This window comes from Cicer arietinum, chromosome 1 (genome assembly GCF_000331145.2).
Source record: "Cicer arietinum cultivar CDC Frontier isolate Library 1 chromosome 1, Cicar.CDCFrontier_v2.0, whole genome shotgun sequence".
Lineage (NCBI taxonomy): Eukaryota > Viridiplantae > Streptophyta > Magnoliopsida > Fabales > Fabaceae > Cicer > Cicer arietinum.
The window spans coordinates 49,212,987-49,235,464 of record NC_021160.2 but is presented as its reverse complement, the minus strand read 5'-3'; the positions used below and the strand labels follow the sequence as shown (position 1 = coordinate 49,235,464).

At 26.5% G+C, this 22,478-nt stretch overlaps 3 protein-coding genes across 6 annotated transcripts; 1 reads left to right on the top strand and 2 right to left on the bottom strand.

The window, feature by feature from the left end:
- Positions 1-7,238: 7,238 nt before the first annotated feature.
- Positions 7,239-7,583, top strand: LOC101515597 (calcium-binding protein PBP1-like). The gene has a single exon (XM_004487297.4). The coding sequence runs from the start codon at positions 7,239-7,241 to the stop codon at positions 7,581-7,583; it is 345 nt and encodes a 114-aa protein (XP_004487354.1).
- A 2,012-nt stretch (positions 7,584-9,595) lies between these two features.
- LOC101488349 (fasciclin-like arabinogalactan protein 21) lies at positions 9,596-11,108 on the bottom strand. Its single transcript, XM_004487298.4, has one exon. The coding sequence runs from the start codon at positions 10,967-10,969 to the stop codon at positions 9,911-9,913; it is 1,059 nt and encodes a 352-aa protein (XP_004487355.1). The 5' UTR covers positions 10,970-11,108; the 3' UTR covers positions 9,596-9,910.
- An 8,711-nt stretch (positions 11,109-19,819) lies between these two features.
- Positions 19,820-21,751, bottom strand: LOC101488673 (putative dehydration-responsive element-binding protein 2H). 4 transcript variants are annotated; one of them, XM_027332325.2, is made up of 3 exons: positions 21,510-21,751; positions 21,146-21,249; positions 19,820-20,689 (listed from the first exon to the last, which is right to left on the bottom strand). In XM_027332325.2, the coding sequence occupies exon 3, from the start codon at positions 20,660-20,662 to the stop codon at positions 20,087-20,089; it is 576 nt and encodes a 191-aa protein (XP_027188126.1). In that variant the 5' UTR covers positions 20,663-20,689; positions 21,146-21,249; positions 21,510-21,751; the 3' UTR covers positions 19,820-20,086. The 4 variants fall into 4 exon arrangements, with proteins under 4 accessions (XP_027188126.1, XP_027188127.1, XP_004487359.1 ...); XM_027332326.2 differs by having other exon boundaries at positions 19,820-20,684; XM_004487302.4 differs by lacking the exon at positions 21,146-21,249 and having other exon boundaries at positions 19,820-20,684; positions 21,510-21,750.
- Positions 21,752-22,478: the final 727 nt, after the last annotated feature.

Below are 22,478 nucleotides of genomic sequence, written 5' to 3'. Positions count from 1 at the left end.
GGTATGTATTTTGAACTACCGGAAATTTCAATCCTCTTGAAATTTCCGGTAAAAACCAAATTTTCCGAAAACTTACTTTTCCGGATTTTTCAATGTGGGGGTAAAGTGTTTGAATTTTTTCTTATTTTCACTTTTACTGTTTTTTTAGGGTTATTTTGGGTATTTTACAACAAAAATTTTATGTTGGGGGGTATAGGTTTAAATGGGGGGGGTACAATAGCCAATTTTCGGCTTATAATAGAATTTGGCCCAAAACAGGCCCAGTTTTCCGACTAAAAAAGAAAAACCCAACCCAAACCATACCTCCAAATCTGCGATACTGCATCGAAACTGAAGAACAATTAGAACATTAAAAAGTTTCGAGTGAATAATGAAATAGTTAGAAGTACTTCATTTTCAAATATTTAATATTATTCTTTTTTTTTTTCAATTATAATTTGTGTTTTTTTAATTATAAAAAGAAAAAATGTTATGGAAGACACATTCAACCTAGAAAAAATAACTCATTTTATATGCAATAATATTAATATGTGATCTTGAACAATAATTGACAATATAAAAACAATATTATTGAAGTATTTGTGAATTAATAGTGTGTCACATAAAAAGTTGTACATTGGTTGCATTTTATAATGTCGTTATCAATGTTTGAACTTAGAATTTACAAGAGAGTGGTTGAAAAATAGAATATAGATATTGATGTGTGTATGTAGTCGAACTTGCATTGCCATAATTTGAAGATATTGGATAGTTTATATTCTTTTGAAGATACATCTTGATGTATTTATGTACTTAAAGGTAAATATATTTTTGAATAATTATATATAAGCTAGATTTGCTTTAATACAAAAGAAAAAGTAAAACATTGTTAACTAATACAATTCTTGCAAAATATATTTAAATGTGGAATTGGTTTATTCAAACTTTTTTTATTTCATTGAAGTGGTTCTTCTAATAATATTGTGTGCTTTGTGATATATTATAACATTCATTCGTGGGTGATAGTTTGTTAAACCTAAAATATTGAAAACATTCATTCGTGTCTGCTCTGGAATTTTAAAATAATAATTTGACACAATCAAGAAACTTAAAGAGTGGTTGAAAAAAATTATAGGCAATAAAAGTCTATGAATGTTTAAGACATAGAAAGTTTCGAGTGAATAATGAAATAGTTAAAAGTACTTTATTTTCAAATATTTAATATTATTCTTTTTTTTTTTTGTTTCAATTATGGAAGACACATTCAACCTAGAAAAAAAAACTCATTTTATATGCAATAATATTGATATATGATCTTGAACAATAATTGACAATATAAAAACAATATTATTGAAGTATTTTTGAATTAATAGTGTGTCACATAAATAGTTGTACATTGGTTGCATTTCATAATGTCGTTATCATTGTTTGAACTTAAAATTTACAAGAGAATGGTTGAAAAATAGAATGGGTGTATATAGTCAAACTTGCAATGTCATGATTTGAAGATATTGGATAGTTAATTTGTATTTTTTTATGGGTTATTGAAATGAAAGTTTTGATGAGTAATTATAGCTTTTTAAATGTATTGATGGGTCATTAGTGATAAATTAAAGCTGAAATTATATAATGTATGAAATAATTGTACTTGGACAAATGAAAAAGTTTGTATTATATATTCAAGAAACAAAACATGATAGAATAGATGATGAATTTGGAATGTGCCACATCAGAATTTTGGTGAGTTGGCAAATATTTGAGGATGTGGCATAGAGGAAGAACTTTGGAGGGTTCTATTTTAATTATTATAATTTAAATGTATTGATGGGTCATTAGTGATAAATTAAAACTGAAATTATATAATGTATGAAATAATTGTACTTGGACAAATGAAAAAGTTTGTATTATATATTCAAGAAACAAAACATGATAGAATAGATGATGAATTTGGAATGTGCCACATCAGAATTTTGGTGAGTTGGCAAATATTGGAGGATGTGGCATAGAGGAAGAACTTTGGAGGGTTCTATTTTAATTATTATAATTTAAATGTATTGATGGGTCATTAGTGATAAATTAAAACTGAAATTATATAATGTATGAAATAATTGTACTTGGACAAATGAAAAAGTTTGTATTATATATTCAAGAAACAAAACATAATAGAATAGAAGATAAATTTGGAATGTGCCACATCAGAATTTTGGTGAGTTGGCAAATATTGGAGGATGTGGCATAGAGGAAGAACTTTGGAGAGTTCTGTTTTAATTATTATAATATTAGTAGTAAATGTATTTTAGACAATTCTATTCTTTTGGTGGTTGACTTTTCTATCAAAATAGTCTATCTCTTCTCTATGGTAGATCCCAAGATCAGGATGATAATTCTCAATCATCTCTTCATAACGATCAACCAAAATCCCCCAATAACCATGCAAATAATAATGATTCTCAAAGTAAACTTCACCACTCATTGTTCTTTTTAGCTTGGTTGGTTAGAGCGCCAAACCCTAATGGGTTGTGGAAAGGTTTATAGAACCTAATATTTTTTGTGTGTGCAGTGAACAGTACCGCGCGATGAACAGTGCTACTGAAAATAAACGAAAAACTACAAAGAAGGGGTAAACCAGAATTGGGACACGGTTTACCGAAAAAAATCTCACTAAATATTGGAATGTTAGAAAAAAGAAACTATAATTATATTCCCTAATTGTTGGGAACTCGACAGCGGAATAGAGGTGGGATCGTTCAAGGAGGATCGAAATAGGCTCTAGATACCATGTTAACAATGAAAAGAGGAAGAAGACTCTAGGGTTTCATAACATATAATGAACCAAAACCAAAGTTAATAGGGTTATAATGAATATATATATATAAAAGAATAGAATTGTCTAAAATACCCTTACTACTAATATATAATAATATTATATAACATTGCGATCGAGTTTCAGCAGATTGAGGTGTTTAACATTGCAAATCAATCTTATGTGTGAGTAAATTTTTATTAGTGTCAATCGTACTATATCAACAACAAAAAATTGAATTATAGCCCCATAAATTAGAAATTGAAAAATGTTAAAAGCCTGAAAAATATAAATTTATTTTATTTCTTGTATATGTTTTTAAATAGAACTTAATTAATGTAATTTTAATTTGCAGTAGTCATGATATTTGATTGTGTTGTGCAGCAAATGTCTAGCAACTAATCACCGGAAAACATGTTAGGTTCCATTTCCTTTTCTCGGCCCCTTTTGAAAGTATCTTAAAATTCATAGTATGGCCTTGATTAGAAGAGAGTAACTGCAAAAAAAAAAAAAAAAATAGCCAAGACTAAATCTGTTTAATTACTTGGTGCAGTGCTAAAACTACAAATAATATTTCAGATTCAAACAATCTTGGACAAGGAAAACGCTATAAATAAGGTGGTAGGTTCAACTCATTTAACTTTGTCATCAACTAAACATATTGCAATAATTTCTCATATCTTCTTTTATGTTATATTCTTCTTCTTCAAGTTATACTTTTATTTAAGGATTTATTATTCTTTTAAACTATATACACTGTTATTGACCACAAATATTTCAACACTTACAAAAATTTATATAAATTACTTGAACAGTTGAACACCGTATTTGATTCAATCTTTTGGTCTCCCTTTGACAACAATATACTTGGTCAAAGTTGGTTAAAAGTCAATTTAATGACAAATTTTTGAAGCAAGCAGCATTCACATAGAAAGTCAATTTAAGGGAAAAATAATTACTTATATTTTTTTTAAGGAATTATATCTTAGTTTCCTATAATATCAACTTCTGTATAGTAACAATCGATGTGTAATATATGCGAATGTACAAATATTTTTTGTACTCTTGAATTTTTCCTTTTCTAGGTAATTTTCTCGATCCAATTTCTGTTTTTTTTTTCTTTCAAAATTCATTATACATATTCAATTCAAATGAAATACTAGTAATATATTAAAATTTAAATACAATTTATAAAAAAATGTTAAATGTACAATCACACAAATAATTAAAATAGAAATACATATTATTCTTTTATTCATTTTTAGTTAGATGCAACTCAGGAAATAACCATAATAACAAATGTACTCTGTGACACCTTTGCCTTCTTCACAAAATCCAATACCATTACTACCATAATTTTTTTGACAAAATACACGGTATAATTCTTTAAATTACACAAAAAATATCAAATTAATTTTTAACTTTATTTATTTATCATGTTAGTTCTTTATATTTGTATAAGTTAAATATTAAACTATTTTTTGTTATAATTATATTTTAATTATTTTTAATTAGATATTTTTAAAATAGTACTTTGAATTTTGTTATCAATCGTATAAACAATAATATAATAAATTTCTATGTGATTTAATGACATAAATTAATAGAATTTTGTATTTAATTTTAAGAACTCTAAAATCTATTTTACTCGAATTTTATCTTGTTTAGTTGTTTTTTTTTTTTTTTAAATTTGATTGAGACTCATTTTAAATGTTTAATTTGAATTGTGCGTAGTTCTTGAAAAAATAATTAAATTAGTTGAATTTAATGAAAAAATAAATTCTATTTATTTATTAAAATATTCATATTAATTATTGTTAGTAAAATTGTTAGATTAGTTAAAATATAATAAATAAGAATATTAATGAGAAAAATAATGAATATTATATTTATAGCATAAAAACAAATAACTTGAGACAAATGAAAAATTTATTTTAAGACATAGATAATATTATAGTTATAATTGCTCCCACGATTTTATAATTTAATTTTAAATAACATTTTAGTCATTATTTATTTATTTATTTTTTATCAATTTAATCTTTTATTTAATTTTCCAATCAAATAAATATAAAAAGGAGACTATGCATTCATATCACTTTAAGATTCGTAAATGAAAGGAAGTACACCTTCGTAATCAACCTGAATATTATGTCTTGTACTTCTTAATTGCATTCATATTAATATGTTCTCTTTCTATGCATCTTGTCCTTTTATCTAAAAGACAATTATTTTACTGTTTATTTATTTTATTTACGTGTAACCGTTCGGTATTCTATATTTTTTTATATACCTTATTTATCTTTTAAAATATACTAAGTTATTTTTTTTCTTTATTAATAATGTGCCAATTATATAACATTATTTTTTTTTATTTTTTTTTAAAAAAATTGTGAAAAATTAAGATACTCGACAACATCTAAGAATAACTTCAATCGTAATAGATTAGGCTTCCTTATAACTTTTGGAGGTTTTGGTGTTTGTATCTTTTGCTTTTGTTTTTACTATCATATATAGTTGAGATGTTACCTTCTCATAATCATGGATCTCCACCTTCCCTCTTTTTGATTAAAAAAAAATCAATTTTTTAATTTCGACCACTGGATTCTTAACACCACATATCATTCAATCATGAAATGGACTGGCGTTGAGCATCATTACATTTGGTGTACCTTTATAATTTAATGGATAATTTTAGTCTTACTAAAAACTTAATTACAAACTGGTACTACTTTCTGTCCCTTTTTCTTAAAAATATATCTAAATATAATATAACAAACTTTTGAGAATTTTTAAGCTAATGATCTTATAGTTTACATCTTCTTAAAAATAATACAACCTTGTGTCTGTTAAGGATTTATTTTTCCTTCAAATCTAACAATTCTATATAAAATGGATTTACTTTTCGTTTTTTTTAGGAAACTTTAGTTGTACTTTCATGTGTATAATAAGGGTAATATAAATATTTAATGTTTACATAAATTTTATATCATTAATTATTGCAAAGGCTAACTTATCTTCTAAAGATCCAACTTAAGATAGTAAATGTAGAATTTTTATCTTGTAATTTATGCATTTAGCTTATTAAAAGTTTGAAATTTATAGTTTGTTTAATAAAAAATTATACTTTTGAAATCTTTAACAAGTGTTATAAAAATCATATATTAGTAAGATTCATTAAACAAGAACGACTTACAACAATGTTTTTTGAACTGAAAACATATTTCCTACGCATGACATTCTGACTAGATTTTGTCAATTTTTTTATTTGATAGTTTTGTAGAAAGTAATTTAGGAGTATTTGCGATGCAGTTTTAATAGATTTTGATACAAAAATTTGTTTGATGCAAAGATAAAATTTAATAGAGTTTAGTTTGATTTGAATGACAAATTTTAAAAAAATTCCATCAAATTTCAAACGATTTAATTTGAATCGATTTTTAAATATTCAAATTACAATTACAAAAAAATATTAATATTATAAAAATACATTAAAATAATAGATTTTATGTTAAATATAACATATGATATATCTAAATTTAACATTATAGAATAATAATAATCGATTATATTTAAAATAACAAAAAAAATAGGATAAATTAAACTGATAAGTATTATTAAAAGAAAAAAATTAAAAACCAATAAATAATATATAGATGCAATATATCATATTAATAAAATATAAATAAATATTAAAATTTATGATTGCGGTTTAATTTTAGAAAATAAATCTAAAATCCGATTCATGCAGTTTTGACAAAATGATTTAAAAAATATTCAAAAATATTTTATTTTATATAATTTTTAATTTTTTGAATCACTTTACCATTTTTTTTTATCAATTTAAATGTGAACACTGTTCTCTTTCTATATATATATATAATATTCTTCTACACCTTGAAATCTTGAATAAGTAAGCCACTCATACTTGACCAAAAAAAGTAAGCGAATCGTACCAATTCATTTCGTCTAACTATATGCTTATAATCATCATGAATAAATATACTTAATCAAATATAATTTGTTTGTTTTATTTTGAAGAAATATTTAAATTGTCTTTTGCATAAATGGTAAGGTAAGAATATGATAATTAATTTGTTGCCACATTAGAAAAGATGTGTGAATAACTGCGTGTATTGAAGAGATCGTAGTCAAAGCAGATTATATTAATATTCTCTAAATTGACAGAAATACCCCCGACAAACTTCTAGGAAGCATAGAAGCAATTACGGTTTGTTTTGTTCTTCAGAATCTGAAAAAGCTAATAATTCTCTGTTCCCTGGTTGTCATCTCATATAAGGGTTCAACAAATTTCTTCCCCTCTTTCCTTGAACTCACTCATGTTATATTTTTATATTTATCTTATCTATATAAACAGTTCAATATTCATTCATCACCCTCATACCAAACAAACTCACATTCCATATTCATATTCATATTATTTTTACATTAAGGGATGGCAGGAATTGATTTTGAGGATTTGTTACCAGTAATTGCTAATAAGCTAGGTGGTGAAGGTTTAATGAAGGAACTTTGTAAAGGGTTCAATTTACTTATGGACAAAGACAAAGGTGTGATTACATTGGAGAGTTTAAGGAAAAACTCTGCTTTAATGGGTTTGAAAGATTTGAAGGAAGATGAGTTAGTGAGCATGATGAGAGAAGGAGATGTTGATGGTGATGGTGCACTCACAGAGATGGAGTTTTGTGTTTTGATGTTTAGATTAAGTCCACAGTTGATGGAGGAATCATGGTTTTTGCTTGAAGAAGCATTGCATCATGAACTCAACAATAACCATTGATATTGAATATGACTCGTTATTAAGTCATTGTTAACCTTTATTATCATGTTCTTGACTATTTTGTTTCTTTACATTTGAAATTCGTTAGAAGAGGAATACAAATTTTACATGTACCACAACTATTCATTTTATTGAACAGAGAATTGGATGTTTAACTTATCTCAATGTAAATGGAAAAAATTGGACAATTGGGTATATATATTTTGAGTTGGTAAAAATTTATTATGCAAAATTGATTTTTTTTATTTAAATGAAAAGTAATATAAAGAGTATTATAATAATATATATGGGACTTGAAGAATTTATAAATAAAAAAAAATTAAATTATTTTTAAATGCAATTTTTGAGTTCTTCTACAATGAAGGAGATTTTGTACTATGATTAAAAATAAACTTTAAAATCCTCTTCTTTTAAATTTAGGATAATTTTTGCAATGTGTTAAGTGTGAATTAAAGAGGCTCACATAAGATAGAAAAGAAATATTGACCAATATATAAGTAAAAAAAATTTATATATCTCTTTATTAAAATTTAGAGTGAAGATGTGGTGAGCTACCACTTCAAAATTCTATGTAATGATCTTTCATATTCTATGAGAATCCACCAAGATGTAATAATGTTTAATGTAGCTTATATTTATTCCTTCCATATACTTGTCATTAAAAATATTGGAAGAAGATTTTGTTACCTATTAAAGTCTACATTAGACAAAAATCAATTTTTTTTCCCTAAAAAAATTGGATGAGTAATATGTATGTATATAACGTTGTAAGTGTTTTGTGGTCATAGCTTATATTTAATCCTTTTTATGTTTTTCAAAATTTTGAAGGAGAGTTTAGAGAAATCCCATTTACACCAAAACCTTGTTTAGACTTTTTTCCAACGGAATTATTTAGACATATTTAAATAATTAGATATTTGAAAATAATGGAGAGGTGACCCATTGATTGGATCAGAGGGGAAAAATATTTGCATATGCGTGGGAGGAACTTTCATATGTCATCTAACAAATTCAATTCAGTCGTGGAAGGAACTTTCATAGAGTTACATTATAAAGCCAGTGACATTGTTACATGTCAATTTGCACACGAATTTTATATCTTTGAGTTGAAGTTGCTAGAAACACCGTCACAACTATTACATGTTTTATTTAATATTACAATCACCGCAGGCCCATTCCTACCACAAAAAATAAAATAAAAATCAATGAATATATTATATCATATGGTTAATATTTTTGTATATTTATCATAGTTAAAATTTCTTTGCATAACAAAAATAGATTTGCAGATTGAGTAAATGACCACATTCTTCGTGTGTTTTCATTTGGAAATCTTGTAGTTTGAAATATGGACGAGAGATAACTACATGATTAAAGTTTTTAGCAACAGTTCATTTGAATCATTTGACATGCTTCTTTATTAAAATTGGTTTTATAATCTTACTTGGAAAAGTGCATGAATAATCTATTGCAGCATAGGGCCCCACACATAGATTATATCCAACTTGCGACATGAAATGGTCTTGACTCTTGACACATGACATGAAATGTAAAAGTATTGAATATTTAGTGCATGATTTGAGTTTGCAATCTGATTTGCAGCCTTATATATAGTGATGGTGTTATTCAAATGGTAACCATTTACATTCATATGAACTTTCAATTTCTTTTTTGAAACAAATTAAAATGAACATTCACATTATATTATGGCTTTCTTCTGATATAAATTATGATGATATAAATCAAGTTATTATGATATACTTTTACATGACTGTCAAGATATTCAATTAGTTTGTTACTCCTTTGTTAAGGGAGGGGACTGGTTACTGAAACGTTTCATTTCTTATAAAGCAATATAGATATATTAATTATAGGTAACTACAGATCATGCAGTATTTTAAGATCAATAAACACCAAAATCAAACTAAAAAACTACCAAAGTGAAAAACTAGGCATAGCTATTAAGTTGGTTTCACTTGTTCTAGAAATGCATTTATAGATAAGACTTAAAAGTAAAAATGAAAAATTTACATGTAGTACTAAAATCAATACACTGCTGAAAGAAGCAAAGAAATTATAAGAATTTATGTATTCATAACCACCTATATAGCACATGTATTATATATACACGACTGATACGTCTATTCTGGAACTATTTAAGAAAATGAATTAATTGAATGTAATCAAATGTCGATGTACCAATATGTCATATGCTACGACATGCCTTCGATCAGAACTATCCTAGATAGACCAATATGTGTCATATACTATGACATGCCTTCGATCAGAACTATCCTACGGAGATAATGACTATATGCATCTTAATTTCAAGCAGTAACCTCGGCCATTTTAAAAGCTCTGGCAATTCCATGAACCACAAATTTATCTGAAACAAGCATGTCAGGTTGCACAATCTGAATCCCATTAATAACAACACCTGACACGTAATCAAGAACTCCATCAATTTCAAGATGATAATCAGGCATCAAAGTCTTCAACAGAGTCCTAACAGGAAGAGAATTGAGTTCTCCATAAGTGAATCTCTGAGGCAAAATGTGAAATCTCACAGTTTTATCAAGCAATGTTGAAGGGTAACCAAGTAAATTCATATCAGGTGGAGCAAAGATTGTTGCTGAAACAAAATTGGTTGAATCTTTCTGAATACTTTCAAGAACAGAATGCAATGCAATTGAAAATGAAGCATACCCTTTTGAACTAAGTAACTGAACAACCTTGTTCCATTCAACAACATTCTTGGAATCATCTAAATATGTTGAATTTTTGCCGGAAAATCGACATGTAGGTGAATGAATGAAATCAAAACCACCTTGAAGATCTTCGCGACGCAACGGTGAAAAGGGTCCAAGAACACCATGAATGGTGAATTGTTCTCCAAGAAACATATCAGGATTGGATATCAAAACATGGTTGATCTCAAGTGAATTCTGCAAAGGTTCAATTTTTGTGAGTGAAGCATTCTTTTGGCGGAAAAGGGTTTGAAAGCAAGTTCCTTGAGGTTTATTTAAGAGTTCTTTGATGGTGAGTTTTGTGGTGAAAGTGTGATAAAGGAGGAGACTTTTGAGGAACCAAAGAGGGAGTGAAGTGTTTTTGATGGCAGAGTCTTTGATGGCAAAGAAAGTTGAGTTTGGTGGAGGGAAAAAGAATGGAGGTGAACGATGAAGAAGATCAGCCATGAGATTGAAACCTGATTTTCTGAGAGTTTCAGTGGCATTTGATGAGAGTGTGTGAGTTTGTGGTGGGAATTGTTGTTGGGGTGTGTTTTTGGAAGTTGAATGTATTGCTGAGGAAATTGCAATGACACCAAGTGTTATAGATGCTATGAAGTAGAGTGGAAACCAACACCAACATGAACATGAAAATGCCATTGAATGTTAATCAAAGAGAAGATTAGTTGTGTCATTCACTGCAACAAGATTCACAAAGATTGATTCTTTTTGCACGGAGAAGGAAACAATTTTATTGTGTGTATGTGGGGAATGCTTTGTTGGGTGGAAGCTAATTTCTTTGGGCCTCATAATTAAAATTATTACTTAACGTATAATCTTTTTTACTTTTATTATTTATTGTATTTTTTTTTTAAACCTACTAATTATTAAGTAAATAATTTTTTACTTATTCTTTATTGTCCAATGTTTCTCCTTTATTAACTATTGTATATTTTTTTCCTTCATTCACATTTAGATTTACATTCAAATTTCACTATATTTCTCATTTCAAATCTAAATCAAGTTCTTCTTGCATGTTATTTCTCTCATTTTATGTTTTATTTATCTCTTTGTCATCTTTACTCCACCTTCCCTAACCAATATTTTTTTTCTCTTTAAAGTTAAAAGTTGCTCTTTCATGCAAACAAGAATAAAAAGACACGTGTAAGTAAATAAAATTTATTCATTCTCTTCCATGTTGCTTTTTCTTTTTACATACACAATTTTATTTTGAGTTAAAGTGTTTTTTTTTGTTCTTTCTATTTTTCATTTCATAACATATGATTACCTGAAATATTGAGCATCACTCTATTATATACGGAGAAGAAGATGAAACACGAGGAAGAGGTGGATTCAACATTTTAAATTTCTATTTTCCAATTCCACTACTTTTTAAATTTTCTTGTTGTTGTCTTTTTTTTTTCTTTTTTTTTATCAATAAAGAAATTCTTAAAATGTACAAACAAAAAATAAATATCATTCAAAAAACTTCTTTTCATTTACCAACAAAAAAATCTTCTTCATCATTTTATTTACTAACAAAAAAATTTAAGTGTATCAACATAGAAAAATCATATGTGAAACAAAAAAACAAATAAGGAGAAACAGAGTACTAATTTTATTAGCTCCCAAAAAAAATCGATCCATCATTTTTTTTTAAACCAAATTGAACCTATCATAAACCAAATTGAATTTTTCACACTTTAATTCTAATACACTAACTATAATTTTTCACAAATCAATATAAAAAAATCTACAAATACATATAAAAATACAAGAGACATATTTATCAATAATAAATATAAATAAAATATGAGATAAATATTAATCATTGTTAAATATATTAAAAACAAGATAAGTATATGTCATTTATACATTAAACATATGTGATATATATTTGTCACTAATAAATATTTAAAAAAATTACATGATAAATACTTATCATTAATAAATATTTAAAAACACAACATAAATATTTATCACTAATAAATATAATAAACACTAGACAAATATATATATTTTTTATGCATAAAAGTACATGACTCATATTTGTTACTAATAAATATATATATAAAAAATATGTTATTGATACATGAAAATTGCACATGACAAATATTTCTTCGTAATAAATATAAAAAAAAAACCTGAGACAAATATTTATAATTCATAAAATATATATAAAAAATATAGGATAAATATTTGTCATTGAAAAATACTAAACAAAAATACATAATAAATATTTATCATTGATAGATATAAAATAATTTGTGACATATATTTTTCACTAATGTAGAAAAATATTCAGAATAAATATATAAAAAAAAAAATTAAATACCACTCGTGGTCCATTAACTTAGATTCAGTTAACGTTTTAGTCTTTTATCTTTTTTTTTCCCGATTTGGTCTTTTATTTTAATTTTAAGTGACAATTTGATATTTTATGTTTTAAAATGTCAACAATATTATCCTTATTTTTTGCAAAAATTCAAAAAAAAATTTAAAAAATTTCAAACAAAACTCATAAAACTAATTATCATCCTCAATATAATGTAATTTCATTAAATTCATAACTTGAATCTTTAAATAGACTTGTATTTTCATCTCCAACAACATCAAATAAAGAATGATAAAAATATGAGTTTATTTGAAGATTTGAGTTATAAATTTGATTAAATTTGTTTTATATTACAAAATATAATTAATTTTATGAAGTTTGTTTGAAAATTTTGATGAATTTTTGAATTTTTGTAAAAAAAAAGGATAACATTGTTGACGTTTTAAAATATAAAGGATTAAATTGTCACTTAAAATTAAAATAAAGGAGCAAATCGGGAAAAAAGAAAGACAAAAAACTAAAATGTTAACTGAAATTAAGTTAAGAGATCACAAGTGGTATTTAGCCTAAAAAAAATATTACGAAACAAATATTTGTCACTGATATATAAAAAAAAACATGAGACAAAATTTGTCATTGATCAATTTTTTAAAAAATTACGCAATAAATATTTACTATTGATACATACAAGATACATGATAAATATTTAATAAATATAACAAAAATACGTAACAAAAAACATATTTTTTTTTTATATTTTCTAAATAAAATTGAGAAAAATTCTAAACTATTAATTATAATTAAAATTTATAATTAAAATCATACCCAAAAATAAATATTTATTACTAAAAAATTATTAAAATTTAATATAAAAGTCTATACATGATATACATTTCGAGATTAAATTTAATATAAAAGTCTCTTACTAGTTTAATAATTTAAAATAATTTAATTTATGAGATTAACTCACAATTATTCACGGGGCTTTACTTTCTTCCCCATCCTGCAACATCAGTTTGGATGTGTACTCTAAAAAATTAGGGCCGTCAATATAAATTTTGTGTAAGGAATGCTGCAATTGTGCATAATGGAAAGTAGTTTTGTTTGGGCCGTATTGGGTTGGACTAGGGCTTGGGTTGGACTAGGGCTGAACAAAGTTCAGTTATGAACTAGAACTAGAACTAGAACTAGAACTGTTGAAAAATTAAATCAAACTGCTTTTTAGTTTGAAAAAATCATACCGAATTGGTTTTCAGTTAAAAAATACGAACTGAACTGTTTTATAAATTAGTCTACTGGTTTATTATTTGAACTGAACCGAACCAGTTTAACTTAATTTTTTATTTATATATGCCAAATTTTACATAACTACCCCTAATTATTTCTAAAAAAAATTCAATTCAAGTTTTTTGAAATATAAACTGGTTCGATTCGGTTTTTTAAAACTGAAAACCAGTTCGTATTTAGTTTTAAAAAATCAGTTCAAAAACAGTTCGGTTCTCAATTTTTATAAATCAGTTCAGTTTAAAAACAGTTGGGTTCACTTCTGCAATTTAGTTCAGTTTTTGATTTTTTTAAACACCTTTAGGCTGGATAATATTGTGACGTTATGAGAATGCTGCAATTTAAGGAATCTGTCTCCCATCTATTCATTTTTGCCTCTCATCCTTTCAAAATATATGAAAATATTATTTTATTTTCTACCATTTAATAGTCAAACTTTTTGAAAAATAAAAACGAATTTCAAAATTTTAAATAAATGTAAAAAATTTAAAAAAATTTGGTGAATGCGAAATTTTCAAAATACAACTTTTCAAAAGTTAAAAGAAAAAGGCCAAAATATTGGATGAATATAAAACTTCTAAAATTCAATTTTTCCAAAATTTAAAAAATTTTAAATTTTTTGATTAATGTGAAACTTTCGAAATGCAATTTTTGTAATTTTTTTTTAAATTCAAAACTTTTGATAAATGTGAAATTTCTGAAAAACAAAATTTTCAAAAGTTTTAAAAATTTCAAAACTTTGGATGAATGTGAGACATTCAAAATGCATTTTTTCTAAAAAATTTAAAAAAAAATTAGAAACTTTGGATGAATGTGAAACTTTCAAAATGCAATTTTCTAAAAATTTAAAAAGATTCGAAATTTTGGATGGATGTGAAACTTCCGAAATGCAATTTTTCAAAAATTTTAAAATTTCTAAAATTTGGGTGAATGCAAAATTTCTAAAATACAAATTTCTCGTTTTTTTTTTAAATTATCGAAATATTAATAATTTAAAAAACTTTATCCATCAAATAGTAGGAGATAAAGTAATATTTTTATGTGTTTTGAAAGTGAGAAGTAAAAGTGAGAATGAAAGCTAATTTTTTCATATATTAATTGAACTCATAAGTAATTAATGGATACTAGAGATGAAAATATATTAAATTGATCAATAAAAATTTATGGAGAATAGTAATAAAAATAGATTAAATTGTACATATACTACTTTATCTATTAATTAATTTTAGGGCTTAGAAAAACTTAAATGAGTCCTAAATCCTAAAAAAAAAAAAGTTTTAAGATGTTAAAATTAAGTCAAGTATTTTGGGAATGGTTCGCGACTGATTTTTAAAAGGTACGTTCTTAACTTTTGTTTTTGGAGTAGAAAATAATTCTTCTTTTTAGGCAAAATAATGAAATGTAGTATTTAAAAAACTTTTCCGTCTTTTAACAAAGAACTCAACTAATGTTCTTGATTTTCTTTTAAGTGGATCCCACAATCGATCCACAATATCTAAGAACGCGTTCCTGCTAATAAATTGTTCTCTATAGTAACGAATATGTGATACTTTTTCGACCAGGAATGAATTTAGAAAGGGATTAATTGAAGCCAATTTTTCTATAATTTTTTAATATTATTATGTTATTATAAATTTTCAGTCTTTATACTTTTTTAAAAAATTGATACATATTTTATAACAAATATATATTTTTGTTCAATATTGAATCTTACATATCTTTTAACTAAATAAAATATAAACAAAAATTTTTATAAAAAAAAACTAATGTGTTTTATCTTTTTTGAAGAATATAAAAATTAAATAAAAACAAGTCTTAAATACCGACGCTTAATTTTGGGTATCGATTACTTAATTTCTGGCTCCGTCCCTACTCTCTGCTTCCAATACTAACAAATAAAAAATCGTTTGTGTTCTTAAAAGTTACTAAAATGTATGATGAACACATTTTAAAAGCTCAGAAACAGTTGGGAGTAGGAAGCACTTTTGTAGCTAGTACAGACTAAAATCTTGAATGAACATTTAGTGTTATTATTTGCACTCAAGACAATCTCAATTAGTGAGCCATGCACAGCTATGAGTTGTTGGCATTACTTTTGCTCCTCTAATTAAACTTTTTCTTAAAACCACATTGGCTAGGGGCTTGTGCATTTTTCTTTAGTCCACAAAAAGGAAATCAAATAAAAAGGGAGAAAATATTTATTTTATTTTATTTTTACTAAATATTTATTTAATTAGATATGCGGTGGCTCCCGCTACAAGGCGATAGAAGCACCGACCTTTACTTTTCTTTAATAATTGAATTAAAATGTTAAATTACAAATAAAAATCGAGAAGGAGATACAAAATTTAGTACTATTAGTCTATTACATTGGACTAAATTATATAGTAGTGCACCTTTACATTTGCCTTTTTTTGCCTAAAAGTAAGAAGAACAACAGATACTATATTATATATCTTCTTACTTTATAAAATTATTATAATCCCCCGTTCATCAGAAAAAAAATATTTTCATAGCTCAATAATACATACTAGTTACTAAAACAATGTTAGTATTTGATGGATTAACCATGAAGAAAACCACTAGGAACCATGAACAGATATTTCGTAAAAGGCAATGTGAATTTTTAAGTCACTTTAACACTTTCATGTGCAAGCAAAAAGTATTTAAATGTACTTTGCTTTCTACCTAAAAATGAGACTCAAAAGAAACAGAGTAGTAGGAAAATAGTTATCTAACCAAAAAAATTTCCAACTAAATTTCATACACATTATAATGTAAACAATACCAAATGGTATTTGCAAATACAATATATGAACATAATATTTCCATCATCAAAATCATCCTCAGCAATTAACTTTATGGTGCATCTAATTGCATGTAATCAAATTAATAAAGTTATTTAACCTAACGATCTACAAGTGATAGTACCATAAAGCCCCTAGATTAATCCTAAAATGTATACATAAAAAAAGAGAATATTTGAAGCAATTTGAAGTAGAGAATGTCAATGACCAGCAGCATCATTATCTATTTTCCTTGTAACTCGAAGGTAACAAAAAACAACAGCAAAAGTTGCAGTAACTAAGCCACCTATGATGACACCCCCACCAGCCATATCAGAGGAGTGATGCTTTCCCATCCTTCTAATATCAGGAGCCTCAGCTTTTTCATCATTCTTCAATGATAATGGCTCTGAAGAGCCATAAACTTTGTCACTTTTAAGCTCCAATGGAGCTTGAGAGTAGTACTCTTGAGCCCTGGCTTTAATCAGTACTAACATGAAGATCTGAGTTAGCATGAGAAAAACAAAACCAACCTTGCTCATTGTGAAGAGTGTGTATTATATATTATGTTTGATGCAACAACTTGTGAAGCTGTGATTTCTGATTTGTAGAGGCAGGGGAATTTGAGGGAATGTACACAAGGTAGAGGGGTTTTATAGAGAGGTAATCAACAAATGGAGGGTCAAGATCGTCTTTTGTTGAGGGTACTTGTTTTCATACGACGGCATCTGTCATTTGTGGCTCCCACATATAATAACAACAACGACTAAGAGTTCGGTTTTCCATTACAAATAAAAGACTAAATTTTAATATCTATCAAATTCATAATAAATCCCTATATGTAAAAATATTTTAAATTTGAATGGGTATTAACGTTCTCTGTTAAAAATATATATTATTGATTTTTATATTAAATCATTGATAAAAATACATAAAGAAAAATAAATTAAACTATGTTAATAGTTAAATAAATTTAAATAGTTTGCTATTGTAAAATAACTAGTTAATTAACATAATTAGCTAATTAATTTTATTAACTCGTCAACTAAAATATTTAATAACAATTATTTTTGTATTTTATAATTAAAATATTCATTTTAATGATATTAATTTGATATAAAAAATATTTTATATTAAATTGAAATTAATTAAGTCTATTTTATTTATAAGTGCAAAGAAGTTCAAAAATTAATATTTGTAAAAAATATCGTCAAAATCATCTATGTAATTTTGTATTATTGTTGAGTAATTTCCAGGAGAGTAGAACTCGACATAAAAAGAGCTGGTAGCTATTAAAAGTAAATTTAGATGTAACTTAGAGTTGGTCATTAATGAACTTAACGTTTGCATTTAAAAACTAACGCGGAATACCCTCTCAACCAAACGTTCAGTGTGATTTATTATGCAAACTTAGTATATTTAATTCATAATTTGAACGGAATACTTCAATTTTGTTTAACCCAATTTTTCTAATATTTTTTTTACAGAGCAAGTACCTATTATAACATCATGGTGTAAAGAAAACTTATTAATATTAAAAAACATAAAATTTTGTAAAAAAAAAAAAAAAACTTAACTCATTTTATCATAAATGTTCAAAAACTTTGTATGTATCATTTTTCTTGCAAAAATTGTTAAGCCATGTTGATTTATTTATTTGTTCCCTTTCGGAAAATCTTATCCTATTAAAATAATGAACTTTTCACAATGATATTGAGACAGACACAAGTAGAGAGAGGCTTTTATTGAATTTCAAAGGCTATATATATATATATATATGTCAAATTCCATATGACGAATAGAATCCCTTTTCCTAATGAGGTTTGTAATTTATTGAGTAGTATAAATTTGTTGGGGGAAAAAACAAAAGAGTAGTATAAATTTATTTGACAAAATAGTGCTGTTTCATATCATTAATTTTATAAATATTAAAAAGTTAGATTCTGAAGTAGTATTTGAATTTCTAGGTCATTGTATCCTTTATGTTTTATCGAAATTCCTCATTTATACTTATATAGCTTGTATTAATCAGTACATTATTCATACTATTTATTTTATTTTTAATAAATTAATTTATCTTTAAAAACACTAATTACAATTCAAAATTATATAAAAAAGCCATATAAACATATCAACTGATAATGGTTCAAAATTAAAATAGAACTCAACTACAAATTATTGACAAATTTTAACGATTCATTTATTATTTTTACTTATTCATGAACTTGTTTAGTGATTATTGTTAAAATCAAATATTTTTAATGAATTAATGATTTCAAATGATAATCCTTGTAATTGTTAGATTCAAAATTCAATGCAGAAATACTTTGGATTTTTATAAAATTTAGCATTAAAGATCAAAATAAATTGCCAATTTATTTTCGTTAGTAGAGTTAAATTTATGTATGGGTAGATTAGCTTACATTTATACATATACATAATTAAGATAGAAAAGATTAGCTTGTTTCTATATTTTTTCTTCTTCTGATAAAGTGATCGTTTCTTCACTATGAATAAACAGAAAAGCAAGAAACCTAGCACAGTGCAATTAGATTCCAGCAGAGGTGCTCTCCTCTCCACAGAGAATTGATTTTCTGCATTCCTTTTTATGTTCTCAATAAAAAAAATATTCCCAGTTTATTAGATGTTTGAATTTTTTATTTTTTATCAAATTATCATTTTTTCAATTAAAAATTTGAAGACATGTAGCTTATATCTCAAAGTAGATTCATCTCCTAAAACATTTTTCTTTGACGAAATTTAGACATTTAAATTTCTTGACACTCAAGGGTATGAAATTCTCATTATCCTACTACCAAAAAGTGATGTCTATCTTTTCTTTTATTATGAATTAATATGCTTTATTATAGATAAAAGCTTTAAGAGATTCGTCATGAATATGTCCTGCTATCTTTCCTTATTCCACAGATTCATTACACAGTTCCTAGAGCAACCATTCTTTTATAATTTATAACCCCTATCCATGCCAAATCCAGTGTGTTAGATATTGAGATTTACAGCAGAAAAATCGAACTATTCAAAATTCAATGACACCATTCATAAACTAGTGTGATCTACTATAAATTTAGCAGCATAAATCACACATTATGTAGAAGAAATGTAGAAAGCATTTCACTTCTTATGAGGTTAAAACTTGATTCAATATCAAGAGTGCATTTGGTCATAACCATTTTCCAACCAAGTTCATTTTGGTTTTACAAATTACAAAAGCTAAATCATATGACCAACCATCAAGTTTCATTACCCTTAAGCTGGTCATTAGTAAGTACAAGAGCTAAATATTCATGTCATATCCGAACCGCAGTATGCAAAATGTACATCATGAACAAGAAGGAAGGGACTAATTTATCCCTAATTCACACCTTCCTCATTCTCCTGTTTTACGCTTAAGGTTAACGAAATCGGTTCCATGTCATTACCGTCTTTTGCTCCTATCCCCAAGTTATTTGGCATTATCATGGACTCGGAATTTGCTGAACCTGTCATTGATGAATTGGAGTGATTCGCAGCTGGAGAATCGTTTGAAGATTCCTCGGAGAATCTCGGAACCGAAACATTGGGAAAGTTGAGGCGGGCACAAGAACCATACATTGCCCTGGCTGCTTCATCGTATGCAAGAGCAGCACCAATGGCAGTCAAAAAAGTACCTAGCCATAACCTTTTCCCTCTGTTCGGCTCACGGATTTCAGCAACCCATTTCCCCCAAGTCCTTTGCCTAACACCTCTATAATTACACCGTGAGTTCTCAGGCCCTCCTTTACCCTTCATACACCCTTTCTTTGATCCTTTTGCCGGAACTTTTCGAACAGGCTTGTCCGCATCATTGCAGGAATCAAGTTGGGCATTGTATTTTTTCCATCTTGCCAGTATCTTACCTACGGACTTAGATCCTTCCACTTCCCCTTTATCACAGGCTTTCACTATCATCCTCAATGCAATGCAAGTAGCACTACACTACATAATAATGAACAAGAATAATCTCAAATGTTAACATAATAAAATTGAGGCAAACATGTGTAAATGAAATCAATTCAATAGGTCACTCAATGCAGTATTGTCAATCGTGAATTGCAGAAAATAGTGGTTGGTTCAAATTCTGCTACACAAGAGTGCTATTGCCGCTACTTGACAATATTTTTTAACTAAATCATGTATCGCAGAACAATAACAATTTGTTCAAATTCAACTACGCTGTTTAAAAACAGACTCAATGTAACCAAAATTTAAATTTAAAAAAAGAAAACACGATTCAACTGGTTGAACTGTGAACAGGCATTGTCTACAATTTGGTTATTTTAACGGCTGGATTGCAGTTTCATCCTGGTTCGAGTAGTTTAATGCAGTTGAACCATGAACTAGAGATCTCACCGGTTCAATTTTTAAAAATTGAATGTAACCGAATTTGCTAACCTAGCTATGATGGGAGTGAGACACAAAACCTTCAATAATGTGTTAATCGCTCCACAACAGCTTTCATACTATACATTCATCATTATTCCGCTCTAACCATGTTTCTATTAAACCAATTCAAAGATCAATTCAACAGTATAAAGTATACCAGCGTGTGAACTTCTAAAGCAAAATGTAACATGCATATATAAAATTTGGAATAACAGAAAAACAAAATAAAAAATTCAACAAAAAGGGTGAAACTTATTTCAACCAAAAACAAAACACATTTGAAATCAAGTAGAGATTAGAAGAATCAAAAGGAAAAGAAGGTTAGGGGAAAAAAAAGATTGGAGCAAAAATGATGAATAGATAGATAGCTGACCTGAGTGGAGATTGAAAATATTTGGGTAGGGGAAATTGGAAACGGTCCTTAGGGAGCAGGAAAGTTAAAAGAATGAATGTGAATATGATGGGTGCATATTGGGATGTGAAAAATGACGAAGAAAACTGAGGTGGGAGTTTTCCAAGACAACAAGACAAAACAGCACCGACAACAGACTAGGGTTCTTGGAGCCGCTAATCATCGTTTTCGAGACTAGACGTGTATGGATTGTTTGGTTTTGAAAAGAAAATGGGTGGAAAGAAATGTAAAACAGAAAACGAAAGGCTTTTTTGTTACATAATATATAATTTTTTTTTATATTTAATAATTTAGATATTATTTTGTTTTGGAGATTTTAAAGCAAAGCAGAAGTTGTGTTTGTATTTGTTTGTTTTTAAAAATTATTTTTATTTTTGAAAAAATCAGTTATAATTATTACTTTTACAAAAAAAATTATTACAAACAGATGAAAATTTTAAATAGTGATTTTTTATAAAATAAAAATTTACGAAAATAATTGTAACGAATGAGTTCTAAATTACAAATTTAATCTTCGTAATTGTAATAGTCAACAATTTTTTCTTTTAAATTTACAAAATAGCAAGTACATTAAAGATTTGTCATATATATCTCGTATTAGAACTATGTAATAAGTATTATTTTATACGAAATTTAATGTATATTTTTCCAAATCATTTTATAAAAGTTGTATTTTTATCCTTTCTCAACCTCGATTTTTCTCTATCTTTCTTTTTTTCCTATCTATTTTTTTCTTCTAATACATGTATAGCTTTAATATTTGTCTCTGTGTTTTAATACTCAACTCTTTTTTGTTAATTATTTTTTCTCAGTTTTTTCTTCCTCGGCCTCTCTTGTGCCTTTCTCTCATTACTTTTCCTCACTAAAAGCGTGTTTGGTAGTGGAAAGAAAGTAAGAAGAAGAAAGAAATAGGTTAAAGAGTATAATAAA